The 13,153-nt window shown below is 36.4% G+C and overlaps 1 protein-coding gene across 3 annotated transcripts in view; it reads right to left on the bottom strand.

Moving 5' to 3' along the window:
- LOC140726363 (limbin-like) overlaps window positions 1-13,153 on the bottom strand; it is a 212,798-nt gene that overhangs the window by 27,539 nt on the left and 172,106 nt on the right. For all 3 annotated transcript variants that reach the window (XM_073042642.1, XM_073042641.1, XM_073042643.1), the window contains 2 exons: window positions 12,508-12,716; window positions 684-771 (listed from right to left, as the gene is read on the bottom strand). In XM_073042642.1, coding sequence (XP_072898743.1) covers window positions 684-771; window positions 12,508-12,716 — 297 coding nt within the window. The remainder of the gene's footprint in view (window positions 1-683; window positions 772-12,507; window positions 12,717-13,153) is intronic.

Below are 13,153 nucleotides of genomic sequence, written 5' to 3' on the forward strand. Positions count from 1 at the left end.
AGCAAGGATGTGAAGCTGATGCTTTATAAGGCATTGGTCAGACTGCATTCATGATATTGTGAGCAGTTTTCACCCCATATCTAGGAAAGGGTGTGCTGGCATTGGAAGATGGTGCAGAGGAGGCTTATGAGAATGAATCAGGAAATGAGAGGGTTAATGTATGAGGGTGCTTGATGGTTTTGGGCTTGTACTCACTGGAGTTTAGATGAATGAGGGGGAATCTCATTGAAACCTACCGAATATTGAAAGGCCTAGATACAGTTGACGTGGAGAGGATGTTTCCAATAGTGCAATAGTCTAGGACCCAAGGGCAAGGCCTCTGTTTACAACAGAGATGAGGAGGAATTTCTTCAACCAGAGGGTGGTGAATCTGTAGAATTCATTGCTCTGGTGGCCAAGGCATTGAGCATATTCAAAACAGATGTTGACAGTCAGGGCATCAAAAGTTATATGGAGAAGGCAGAAGAATGGGACAGGGGGATGATGGAATGGCAGAGCAGACTCAATAGGCCTAGTTCTGCTCATATGAATTATGGTCTTATAGACTGCTTTTCATCACTGCAATCCTGTAATACTAACATAACCTATCTTTAAATTTACATGCATATTTAAAACAATCACCAAAGAGTGTATGCATAAAAGGTACATTGCATTTCATTTGAAGCATTGATGCAGAACATTACCTGATCTTGGAGACTCAGCAGTGTCTTCGCCACTAGCTGTCCTTTGACATCTTCTAGTAATTGACTATTTCTATCTTCATTTCCTAATCTGGAAAATGGTACAGGCATTATTATTGGTTGATTCTGTCTCTAAGCAACATATACACAGGAAGATCAAGAAGCAACAAAAACCTTCACCAACTAGAATGGTAGAGATTTTTTAGAACAGATAACTTGAAAAGTGGACACACTAACGAGATTTATGAATTTGTATATTAAACTGATTGGGGAAACAAAAGTAAGGCAGTAAGTAATTTTTCTGAATGTAGCTCTCATCTGATTTACACAAGTTGACAGTATCAACATAGGGGAAATTTAAAACATTCTATTTAAATAAGTTAGCATATAGTCTATTGTAAAACCCATCATGTTAAAACCAAATGGATCTGACTAAAAAAAATCATTCTGAAAATCAACAATAAAGGCATAAACGTGTGGTTTGGAGTGCATTTCCAAAACTAATAGCATTTTGAAAGTGTGTTTCATAACTACAAAAAGGAAAATATCCTTGAGTTATTTGTTTTGCATGTTTCTGAAACATTTACAAATTTAATTTTTAGAACAGGAGATGACAAAAGACTGCAAGAAGACACTAATTAACCTCACAGCAGTGAATCCAGGTGTATTTTACCTTATGAATATTGCAACAGGCTATGGAGGATGCAAGTACTGATTTACAGAGAAAGCTCCCACTTCCATTTCGGGAATCAGACTGAAAGCACCTCGATGGGAAGTTTCACACTTTTTAGTGGTGGCCTACAGCCAATCCTCCTGATCCCTGTGGAATCTGGGGGTTGATTGGAAGGGGGCAAGTAACCTTGCGCCTCTAGTCGATTCTTTTTTCTCAGTAGATGCTGCCTGACCTGCTGAGTTCCTTCAGCATTTTTGGTGTGATGCTCAAGATTTCCAGCATCTGCAGAATCTCCCGTGTCTCTTTTCTTTTTGTATTAATTTTTCAACATCTAAATTGCCACAAAAAGGTCAGTGCTCATTGCTGATCCTCCGAGGCCCTTGAACACAGTGGATTCCTCGACGATTTCAGTCAATGGGTCCGGAGTTACATATAGGGATTAGAGTTTTGATTTCCGCTCCCTCCAAACTATAATAATCATCCAGGTAAGATCTCACAACAAAATCCAATACATTTGTGGTCATTATCTGGCAATTTTTTTAAGTGCCTTGGAAAGTTGAGTCAAGTTGACTTTATTGTTCAATGCAGAAGTACCTGGGATACAAGTATCTGGGAGTACAGTTAGACGAGAAGCTAGACTGGACTGCCAACACAGATGCCTTGTGCAGGAAGGCACAGAGTCGACTGTACTTCCTTAGAAGGTTGGCGTCATTCAATGTCTGTAGTGAGATGCTGAAGATGTTCTATAGGTCAGTTGTGGAGAGCGCCCTCTTCTTTGTGGTGGCGTGTTGGGGAGGAAGCATTAAGAAGAGGGACGCCTCACGTCTTAATAAGCTGGTAAGGAAGGCGGGCTCTGTCGTGGGCAAAGTACTGGAGAGTTTAACATCGGTAGCTGAGCGAAGGGCGCTGAGTAGGCTACGGTCAATTATGGAAAACTCTGAACATCCTCTACATAGCACCATCCAGAGACAGAGAAGCAGTTTCAGCGACAGGTTACTATCGATGCAATGCTCCTCAGACAGGATGAAGAGGTCAATACTCCCCAATGCCATTAGGCTTTACAATTCAACCGCCAGGACTTAAGAACTTTTTAAAAGCTATTATTAATGCTTTTTGAGATAGTGATTTAGATGCATATCATATTTTTTTACTGAGTTAAGTATTGTATGTAATTAGTTTTGCTACAACAAGTGTATGGGACATTGGAAAAAAAGTTGAATTTCCCCATGGGGATGAATAAAGTATCTATCTATCTATCTATCTATCTACAGTGAGATACAAGCACAATGAAAAGCCTGCATTCATCAGCATCACAAGCATGTAGATTCAGACAAACCAGACAACATACATTATCCATAAATTTATACAAGACAGTGAAGAAGAAACACTATTCTAAACAAGACATTAGTACAAAAACAAGTCCATGGTACTGCAAGAGGACTTCCATGGTGTTCCACTGCTGAAATTGGGTTACGTTGTATAGGTCACTTCAACAGCTCGATGGTTGGAGGAAAGTAGCTGTTCCTGAACCTGGTGCAATGGGACTTTGGGCTTCTGTACCTTTACTTGGTGATAGCAGTGAAAAATGGGTATGACCCAGATAGTGGGCATCTTTAATATTTTTAAAAAAATCAGAGATACAGTGCAAAGTAGGCCCTTCTGGCTGCCCCAGCAACTCCTGATTCAACCCTAACATAATCAAGGGAAACTTACAATGACCAATTAACCTACCAACCGGTATGTCTTTGGACTGTGGGAAGTAACTGAAAACTCAGAGAAAACCCTCACATTCCGTGGGGAAGGCACATAGACTCCTTAGAGATTATATTGAATTGAACTCCGAACTGCAACACCACGATCTGTAATAACATCGTGATAACTGGTATGCTACCGTGACAATGATAGATGCTGCCCTCTTGAAGCAGCGCTTTATGTAGATGCTTTAAATGAAAGGCTCTACTTGTGATGGTCTATAAACAGCAAATTATTGATTGAATTCAAATTCCATAGTTACTATGGTGGGGCTTGAATTCAGCTTATTGAGTTGCTAGCCCAGGATTCCAGAATACTCATCTGGCAATTTAAGAATTGCACTTCTCCCATTTCACAGAAGTGCCAGTTAATGGATCTGACCAAGTGTTTGATTATTGCAATAGGACTGAAATACCAAGACTCACATTTATAGCATCTGGACATTATATTTTCTACACGGACTGCAGTAGTGCCTGGATGTATAACAACATTGGTCTTTAACAACCACCACCAGGTTCAGAAAGGGGAACTACTGGAGCACTTACATTTTTACTAATATTTTTAGAATTGCCTTCTGCAGTTTGTCCTGAAGGTTTTGGAATAAACCCTGGATTACGTTAACGACAAATATAATTATCAGTAGAGGTGGTTAATGCAGTATTCACTGGAAAGGTCTAAGTTATGCAATTCCAAAGATTCTCAATTTGCGACAGATATATTGGTTTCAACTTCCTTGCCCATTCCATCCCCGTCATACTCACCTTTGTCCTCTTGTACTCCTGATTTTACCGGAAGTTCCAGGGATTATTCAGCTCACTACAAATCACTGTCAGATATAAATGATTTAGAGGTACTCAGGAAGATACCTAGCTAGGGAGCAATGAATGTTGGTGAGGCTGGACAAGTATCAGCATGTGGATCTGATTCTGTTGTAGTCTTACATCCAACTGTAGTTTACCATGTTTCTTCTTGATCTGCAAGAGTATCTGCCATCTGTGTTGAAATAAGCAAAGAGGTGATCTACATGAATGCATACTATACATGCTTATTTTTCTACCCGTACAGCGTGGGATGAACATGCTGGGCATCCTCTCCAGAAATCCAAGGCACTTTGGCGGACTGAAATCACGAAGAATCAGTTTCTCCCCAGAATGGGACACTGGAACAGGACTGGCCATTGCTGAAATATCTCTTCACACTGCCGAGATTGAATCCACATGATCTCTGTCTGTAATATCTCATGCAGTGGCTGTAGCACGGTTGGCAGTTTTGTGAGAAAATTTCCATAATAATCCAAAAATGACCTGACCACATTGGTTGGTACTAATGCAATAACAGCAGTATGCACTCGACTTTGCTTTCAGTATGAGTCTTGTGTATCAATCTGATAGCTAAGCTATTCCAATTAACTTTGCAGCAATTGGCATTTTGTTGGATTCATTCAGATTCCCAATTCCTGCAACCTTGGATTGTCACATGTTTTGTTACTGAAAGTGATGTCATCCATGAGCAGATGGCATCTGGATGAAGGTAGGTTGGAAAATTACCAATACTGTGGAAACTCCATGGCTGCGAATGACATCTATACAGTTCTATGTGAATTTTAATGGTGTGGACTTCTGACTATGGATTGAAATCCAGCAACTGGTATACAAAGGATAGATCGAATTAACTTAAGAACGTACTGTCTGCCAAAGAAGCGACTAAATTCTGTGCCTTCAGCAATGGATGTGATCCAGCTTTTATACAGTAATTTACCATGACTTTGTGGACACCACATAGCCTCACTGCCCTGTCTTGCCTTGATGCAACCAGATCTGTCCAGCTACTGGTTTACAAGAGCGACACAGTGCCATGTCTCTCCAGATCCTTTAGTTCATTGTCAACCACTTTCTTCGAGATTTAGTGCACAGGTCAAGGCTTATGGAAGATGAGGGTGCTACCTGCTTCAATTCAGATTTTTGCCTTGAAATACTTTATTCTCCTAAAGTTGTCTTTAAAGGTTGCAGCATATCCCTGCAGTTTATGATGTGGAACTTGTTCTTTGCTTTGTAACTGGAAGATCAAACTGAACTGGGGAGTTATCTTTTCAAGCCAGTCTGGAAATGCAGGGTTGTTTCTCTTTGTTAACACATGGGGCTGAACCAACTACTGTTGTTGCTTATGCTTGCATTGAGCTTCACTGAAAGTGTGAAAGTCCAAAGGAGAATTATAGTGGTGACTGATTGACAGTTTAGTCACGCTACTTGCAAAGCTCAAGATACCGTAAATTCCTGTGTATAAGCCGAGAATCTGGCCCTAAATTTTGGTCCTAAAATTAGGGGGTCGGCTTATACAGAGGGTGCCAACTTTGGAAAAACGAATACATGGAAGACAGATAGTACTTATTGGCTGTTTTTGGGTCAAATTGGTTCCACTGTTGACGCATGAATTCTTTGGTTTGTTTAAACTCACATCTAGTGGCTGAAGCACGGACATCAAACCACCGGGGATGACTGCAATGTCCGTATTTTCAGCTTTCAATGCTGCTTTTGTCTCACCTGACAAGTGCGCTTTGAACATGTCCCAGACAAGTAGCAACGTTGCCTTACTGACATCTTCGGGATGTCGACGCCACACCTCTTTAACCCACTTCAAGCAACCCGCTTCATCCATCCAGCAGCGTTCTTGAACATAAACAACACTCCGCGGGAATTTTCTGAACAATCTTTGTTTTTTGTCTCAACACAAGATCAAGTCCATTCATAAATCGGGTGCACTAACTTCGCATAGCTTTGAAATTTTCGCTGACCTTACGATGTTTTTCCTCCCATTTCAACACTTGAACTCCAATCATTTCTCTGGTAACAATGTATCCAGACGATCGCTGGTGATTCACCCACTCTAAAACTTTTTCTTCCAGTTCTGGCCACTGGCATGTTTTCCCACGGTTTGCACATTTCGTCTTTGGCATTTCCCTCAGCATGTCCTCTGCCTTTTTCCACTCTCTCTCGTTTACACTAAACTTCTTATCAGCTGCAGAATTATTCGTTCGTTTAGCAAAATCAACAACCTTCAGCTTGAAGCCAGCATCATATTGCATTTGTTTTAAACTTTTATACATGGTGGTCGCAAACTCAGTACTGAGTACACATACTGATCCCGCCACCCCGTGTTATGTTTTTCTTTCTTTCTTTTTAAATCTTTTTATTAATTTTTAAGCAAACATAAATGAAACATGAATACAGAGAGTTTCAGAGTACATAGTTAATAGTTTAAGTAGACATTCAAATATATGATAATCAATATATAATAACCTCCCAAACTCATAGTATTTATGACAAAAGAAATTTTAAAAAACCCCAAAAAAAGAAAAAAAACACTAACCAACATGGGCCATTGCATAATGTCAGATATATACAGTAGTGCCAATAACTCCGAACCTCCATCCAAATAATTAAGGATAATAAAAGTGAGGTTTAGGAAAAGACAATTTAACTCATATGAAAATGTTGAATAAATGGTCTCCAAGTTTCTTCAAATTTAACTGAAGGATCAAAGACAACACTTCTAATTTTTTCTAAGCTCAAACAAGAGATAGTTTGAGAAAACCACTGAAATATAGTTGGAGGATTAATTTCTTTCCAATTCAATAAAATAGATCTTCTAGCCATTAATGTAACAAATGCAATTATTCGTCGAGATGAGGGGGATAAACGACTATTATCCGCCATTGGCAAACCAAAAATTGCAGTAATAGGACGCGGTTGGAAATTGATATTCAGAACTATTGAAATAATATTGAAAATATCTTTCCAGTAATTTTGCAAACAAGGGCAAGACCAAAATATATGGGTCAATGAAGCTACTTCAGAATGACATCTGTCACAGGTTGGATTAACATAAGAATAAAATCGAGCAAGTTTATCCTTAGACATATGAGCTCTATGTACAACCTTAAATTGTATTAGGGCATGTTTAGCACAAATAGAAGACGAATTGACTAATAGTAAAATTTTCTCCCATTGCTCAGTGGGTATAAGACAATGAAGTTCTTTTTCCCATTCCTTCTTAATTTTTTTCTGATACTTCTGGCTGTACTTTCATGATCATATTATAAATGACAGCTACTAAACCCTTTTGACAAGGATTCAGAGCTAAAAAAATTTCCGTAATGTCCAATGGACATAATTTCAGAAAAGACTGTAACTCATTATTCAAAAAATTTCTAACTTGCAAATATCTAAAAAAATAAGTTTTAGGTAAATTATATTTATTAGATAGCTGTTCAAAGGACATAAAGCTATCATCCAAAAATAGATCACGAAAACATGTTATACCTTTTGTTTTCCATAAAACAAAAGCTTGATCCATAAAGAGGGCCAAGAATATTAAATATCGTATATTAACTGCCCAATAGTAAAATCTCAAGTTTGGCAAAGCCAAACCACCCTCCTTCTTAGGCTTCTGTAAATATTTTTTGCTTAGTCTAGGATTTTTATTTTGCCACAGATAGGAAGATATTTTGGAGTCAATAATATCAAAAAAAGATTTAGGAATAAAAATTGGTAATGCTTGAAATAAATATAAGTATTTGGGTAATACCATCATCTTAATAGCATTAATTTGACCAACCAATGACAAAGATAATGGGGACCACCTGGTAGTAAGTTGCTTAATTTGGTCAATTAAAGGTAAGAAATTAACTATAAATAAATCTTTATGTTTTTTGGTCATTTTAATACCCAAATAAGTCAAATAATCTGTGACAAATTTAAATGGTAAATGTTTATAAATTGGAACTTGCATATTTAATGGAAATAATTCGCTCTTATTAAAATTCAATTTATAACCAGAAAAGTTACTAAACTGAGCAAGCAAGGACGAAATATATGTATAGTAACAAATCATCAGCATATAATGATAACTTATATGTCCCTTCCCCACGAGTAATACCCAAAATATTAGGTGATTCATGAATGGCTGTAGCCAAAGGTTCCAAAACAATGTCAAATAGTAAAGGACTCAAAGGACAGCCTTGCCTTGTACCACGGAATAACTGAAAAAAAGATCTTTGATTATTGGTAAAGACCGAAGCCAAGGGTTTATAGTATATTAATTTAATCCATGATATAAATTTCGAACTAAAATTAAAATGCTGCAACATATTAAATAAATATGGCCATTCAACTCTATCAAATGCTTTTTCAGCATCTAAGGAAATGACACATTCTGGTATTTTGGGTGGAGTATAAATAATATTAATTAATTTTCTAATGTTAAAAGATGAATAGCGGTTTTTAATAAATCCAGTCTGATCTTCAGAAATAATTCGAGGTAATATATTTTCTAATCTAGGAGACAAAATTTTACTAAAAATCTTAAAATCCGTATTCAGCAAGGATATAGGCCGATAGGATGCACATTCAATACGGTCTTTATCTTTTTTAAGAATTAAAGAAATAGAGGCTTCATAAAAAGATTGTGACAATTTGCCTATAATTAACGCATCTTTAAAAATTTTACAAAGCCAAGGAGAAAGTATAGAGGAAAAGGATTTAAAAAATTCTACAGTATAACCATCCAGACCAGGAGCTTTACCAGAATTCATTGAAAAAATAGCCTTTTTTATTTCAGTTTCCGTAATAGGTGTATCTAGGAATATCTATCCTCTACTGTTAATTTTGGAATATTCAATTTTCTTAAAAATTCATCTATTATAGAAGAATACTCAACAAATTCTGATTGATATAAGGAATTATAAAAATCTTGAAAGGCTTTATTTATCTCTTTATGGTCGATCGTCAGAGTGCCATCTTGTTTACGAATCCTAGTAATCTGTTGTTTAACCGAAGCAGTTTTCAATTCATTAGTCAATAATTTGCCAGACTTATCTCCATGTACATAAAACTGGGTTCTAGATTTAATTAACTGATTTTCAATTGAAGAGGATAATAACAAACTATGCTCCATTTGAAGTTCCACTCTTTCTTTATAAAGTTCTTTGCTAGGGGTCACTGAATAAATCTTATCAATTGCTTTGATTTTATCAACCAATGTTAATATTTTAGAATTAGTTTGTTTCCTAACTCCAGCAGAGTATGAAATAATCTGTCCACGAATAAATGCTTTAAAAGTATCCCATAAAATTCCACTAGAGATCTCTGCTGTAGAATTTGTTGAGAAAAACAAATCAATTTGTTGTTTAATAAAATTAACAAAGTCTAAGTTCTGCAATAAAATAGAGTTAAACCTCCAAGATTTAGCATTAGTAGATGAGTCCATTGTCTTAATAGATAGCTTCAAAGGTGCATGTTCAGAAATGGTAATAGTCATATTTACAATCGATAACATCTGTAAGTAAATGGTGATCAATGAAAAAGTAATCGATTCTTGAATAATTATGATAAACATGAGAAAAGTATGAAAACTTTTTGTCATTGGGGTGTAAAAAACGCAAAATTTCGGAAATTGCAGAATCAGTCATAAAGGAATTAATAAGAGAGGCCGATTTATTCGGAAGAGCTTGGGTGGGCTTAGATCTATCCATCGAAGGGTTTAAACAATAGTTAAAATCCCCACCCATTATCAGCATGTACTGATTCAAATTGGAAAAGGATGTAAATAGAGACTTAAAAAATTCAGGACAATCAGTGTTTGGAGCATAAACATTAACTAAAACAACTTTTTGATTAAAAAAGTAGACCAGTAATAAGCAAAAATCTACCTTGTGGGTCTGAAATTGTTTCATGGTGTATAAAAGAGGTTGAAGAATCTATAAAAATGGAAACGCCTCTTACTTTGGCTTGCGAATTCGAGTGATATTGTTGACCTTTCCAAAACCTAAAAAAGCGTTGACTATCCACCTTCCTTACATGAGTCTCTTGTACAAAGATAACATTAGCATTCATTCTATGGAATACTTTAAATATTTTTTTCCGTTTGATCGGATGATTTAAACCATTAGTATTCCAAGAAACAAAATTAATAATCTTATCCATATTGACAATATTTATTACAATTAACACATAAGGTTAAAAAAAAAGATGAACTCATGAATCCGGAAGAGGGAAGTAAGTTCAAGGAGGAACCGGAAGTCATGACACTGCAACCATTTTTGTAGTTTCAAATGAGCCCATGAAGTAAAACTAAGTGTAAAGCAAGCAAAAAGAAAAAAGAAAAATCCCCCTCCCTCCACCCTCAAAACCCCAGGAAAAAAGCCAAAAAGAGGCAAGCAAGCGATCTAATACTAAAATTACCCCCATGTCTCAAGACGGCAACTCAAACAAAAAAAAGTTGAATAAAAGATACAAACCACCCATATTATAAGAAAGGGTTGGTATAACAAAAATTAAAGTATAAAATTAGTATATATATATATATATATATATAAAACAAAAGGATTTAAAAAAATTAAAATGATAAAACCCATAAATGGATAATATTGTATTAGTGTTTTAAAAGAAAGTCCTTAAACTTATTCAGACACATCAAAACGGATGTGATGTTCCAAGCACTAAGGTCTTTCGGGAAGAAGAAACGACATTTTATTTTTTTAAAAAAACTTAATATTTAAACGTTAAAAATATTAAAAAAGTGTATATGAACTTAAAAGAAAACCCTAATGAATTACTTTCAAAACTAACAGATTAATAATATGAAAAGAACAAACTCAGAATAAACCAAAAACGGACTTTTACCGTGTATAAGAAATACGTGTAAGCCATCACGTAAAAAAAACATCATTTTATAAAAGATCCAAAACTATAAACTAATTATTACATTAGTCAACCCATAGAAACAATAAAATGTTATTCTTCAAGGAATCTTTGAGCATCCACTGGAGATTTGAACAGCCGATAAGTTCCATCATTGAGAGTAACTCTCAAATGTGCTGGAAATAACAGCGCTTACTTGTAGCCTTCCTGATGAATTTCTGACATAACCGATTTAAAAGCCATTCTTGCCCTTAAAACTTCGGGACTATAGTCTTCCAGAATACGGAATTTAAAATCTTGAAAGCTGATCATACCTTTTTTCCAGGCAGCCCGAATCAAACGCTCTTTGGTATGAGGATAATGGATCCGGAGAATTACTTGTTGTGGTTTCAAACTTGAATCTGAATGAAAACGAGAAATGCAATGTGCACGGTCGATTATTGGAGCGGTATCCAGTACTTCTGATCCGAAGACATCCATTAAAAATTTGGAGAAAAATACAGTAAGATCGCCGTTCTCAAATTTTTCTGGAATCCCAATTATCCGGAGATTTTGTCTTCGAGAGCGGTTTTCAAGATCAGTGATTTTAGATTTATAACGATCCATCTGTTGAGAAGATGAAGCTTGCTGTTGTTGCAAAGTTTCAATTATGCAATCTCTCTGACGAGTGGCTTCTTCAAGAACTAAAATACTTGCTTGTTGTTTTTGTGAATCCAGTGTAAGTGCTTGAAGTTTTGCGTCAAGTGTCTTTAAAATTTCATCGAATGTAGAAAGCTTTGAGGTTAATTTACTCTCCAGTTTTTCCAAGTCCGTCATACATAAGTTTCGCAATTGCTTCTAAAGTTAACGGTTCTTTCGTCTGTTTCGATTCCTTTGCTCTAGACATTTCAGCGAGTTGAAAATTATTCAAACAGTTGAAAAAAATTTCATACGTTTAAACCCCTTTAGAATAGGTATAAAAAGATCAATTAGGGGGTGGTTGTAGGTTAAAAAAAAGTAATAGGATTGGAGCGAAGCCTAAAACCGCTTCACTCCATAAGCGCCATCTTGAGACTCACTCGTGTTATATTTTAACGAGATTACGATGGGCGCTAAATGGTTTCACAGGGGTTACATTTCAGAGGATTCTTTCCATTAGAAACCTAATCCAAAATTTCTCTCCCTGATTTATTTATTAAGAATTTGCCTATAACGCTTTACAAAGTGTCGGCCTGTTTTCTTAGCAGGTACTGGTTCACAAAATTTCCAGGGTCCAGATCCAGCAAAGCTGAGTATCGCGGTGCATGTGAGATCTTGTGATTGTTTCTGGTTAAATCAAAAACCTCTACAAAAGGGGTCAGCTTATACAAAGGTAACATGAAAAAGTCACTTTTTTTACCTTGAAAACAGTGGGTCGGCTTATACCCCGGAATATACGGTACATGATATTTTACCTTCTCATCCTCGTGATTATAGTACTTCGTCTGGCTAAAGTTGCACAACATGAAACATCTTAGTCAGGCACTGCTTTTAAGGCAATGGGACATATTTTGGAAATCGTCCTAATACAACACTTGATATTTTAATTAATCTAATTTTCTGATAACAATTGTACACGCACTGTTTGTTTGAAACAGGACCTGTTAATATGGGCTTCAGGGCAAAATAGCCTCAAATATTTAAATATTTTTCAATTTCTTTCTCTGTATTACAAAAGGATTGTTACCTTTGAGACTCTGCATCTACAGTGTCTTTACACTTGGACATTGCCTGGTATAGGCAGATTAACATCTGATTACTGCACTCTGCTGTATCGTTTTCAGTGAGAGGGTTGCTCTGCATCTCAACCCAGCTGTTCCATTCAGTTTGTTCACTCCCAGCACGAAGTTCGTGCTGTAGCTTATCTGAATGCAAGCAGATAAGTTGCTCTAGATCCTAAGGAAAGAAAAACAAAATGCAATTTGCCCTCCAATAACTCATGATTCTTTCTACTAATTTTTGAATACTTCCCAAAAGCACTCACAACCATATCACTCGCATTTTTGTGGTTGATACATAGGTACATTTTCACAGATCCGAGGAAAACAATGGACTCTAAAACAAATTAGAAAATAGGATACTTACTCAAAATCAATTAGTCTTGACTACAGGATTTTGATGAAGAGCTTCTAAAATTCTGAGTTAATTTCCAAAATGTCCGAAGTTAAAATATTTGCTTGACTGCCCTTCACATTAGTCCCATCCCTGTGTGGATATCCTGACCTGTCTGTGTCCATCTTCAGGTACTAAAATACGTTACCGCAAATTTACCAACGAGTCAGCTGGGTGAACGGCTAAACCCTGAGGACTAAACCCAATCTCATTCCCAATCC

Source organism: Hemitrygon akajei, chromosome 4 (assembly GCF_048418815.1).
Source record: "Hemitrygon akajei chromosome 4, sHemAka1.3, whole genome shotgun sequence".
Taxonomy (NCBI): Eukaryota; Metazoa; Chordata; class Chondrichthyes; order Myliobatiformes; family Dasyatidae; genus Hemitrygon; species Hemitrygon akajei.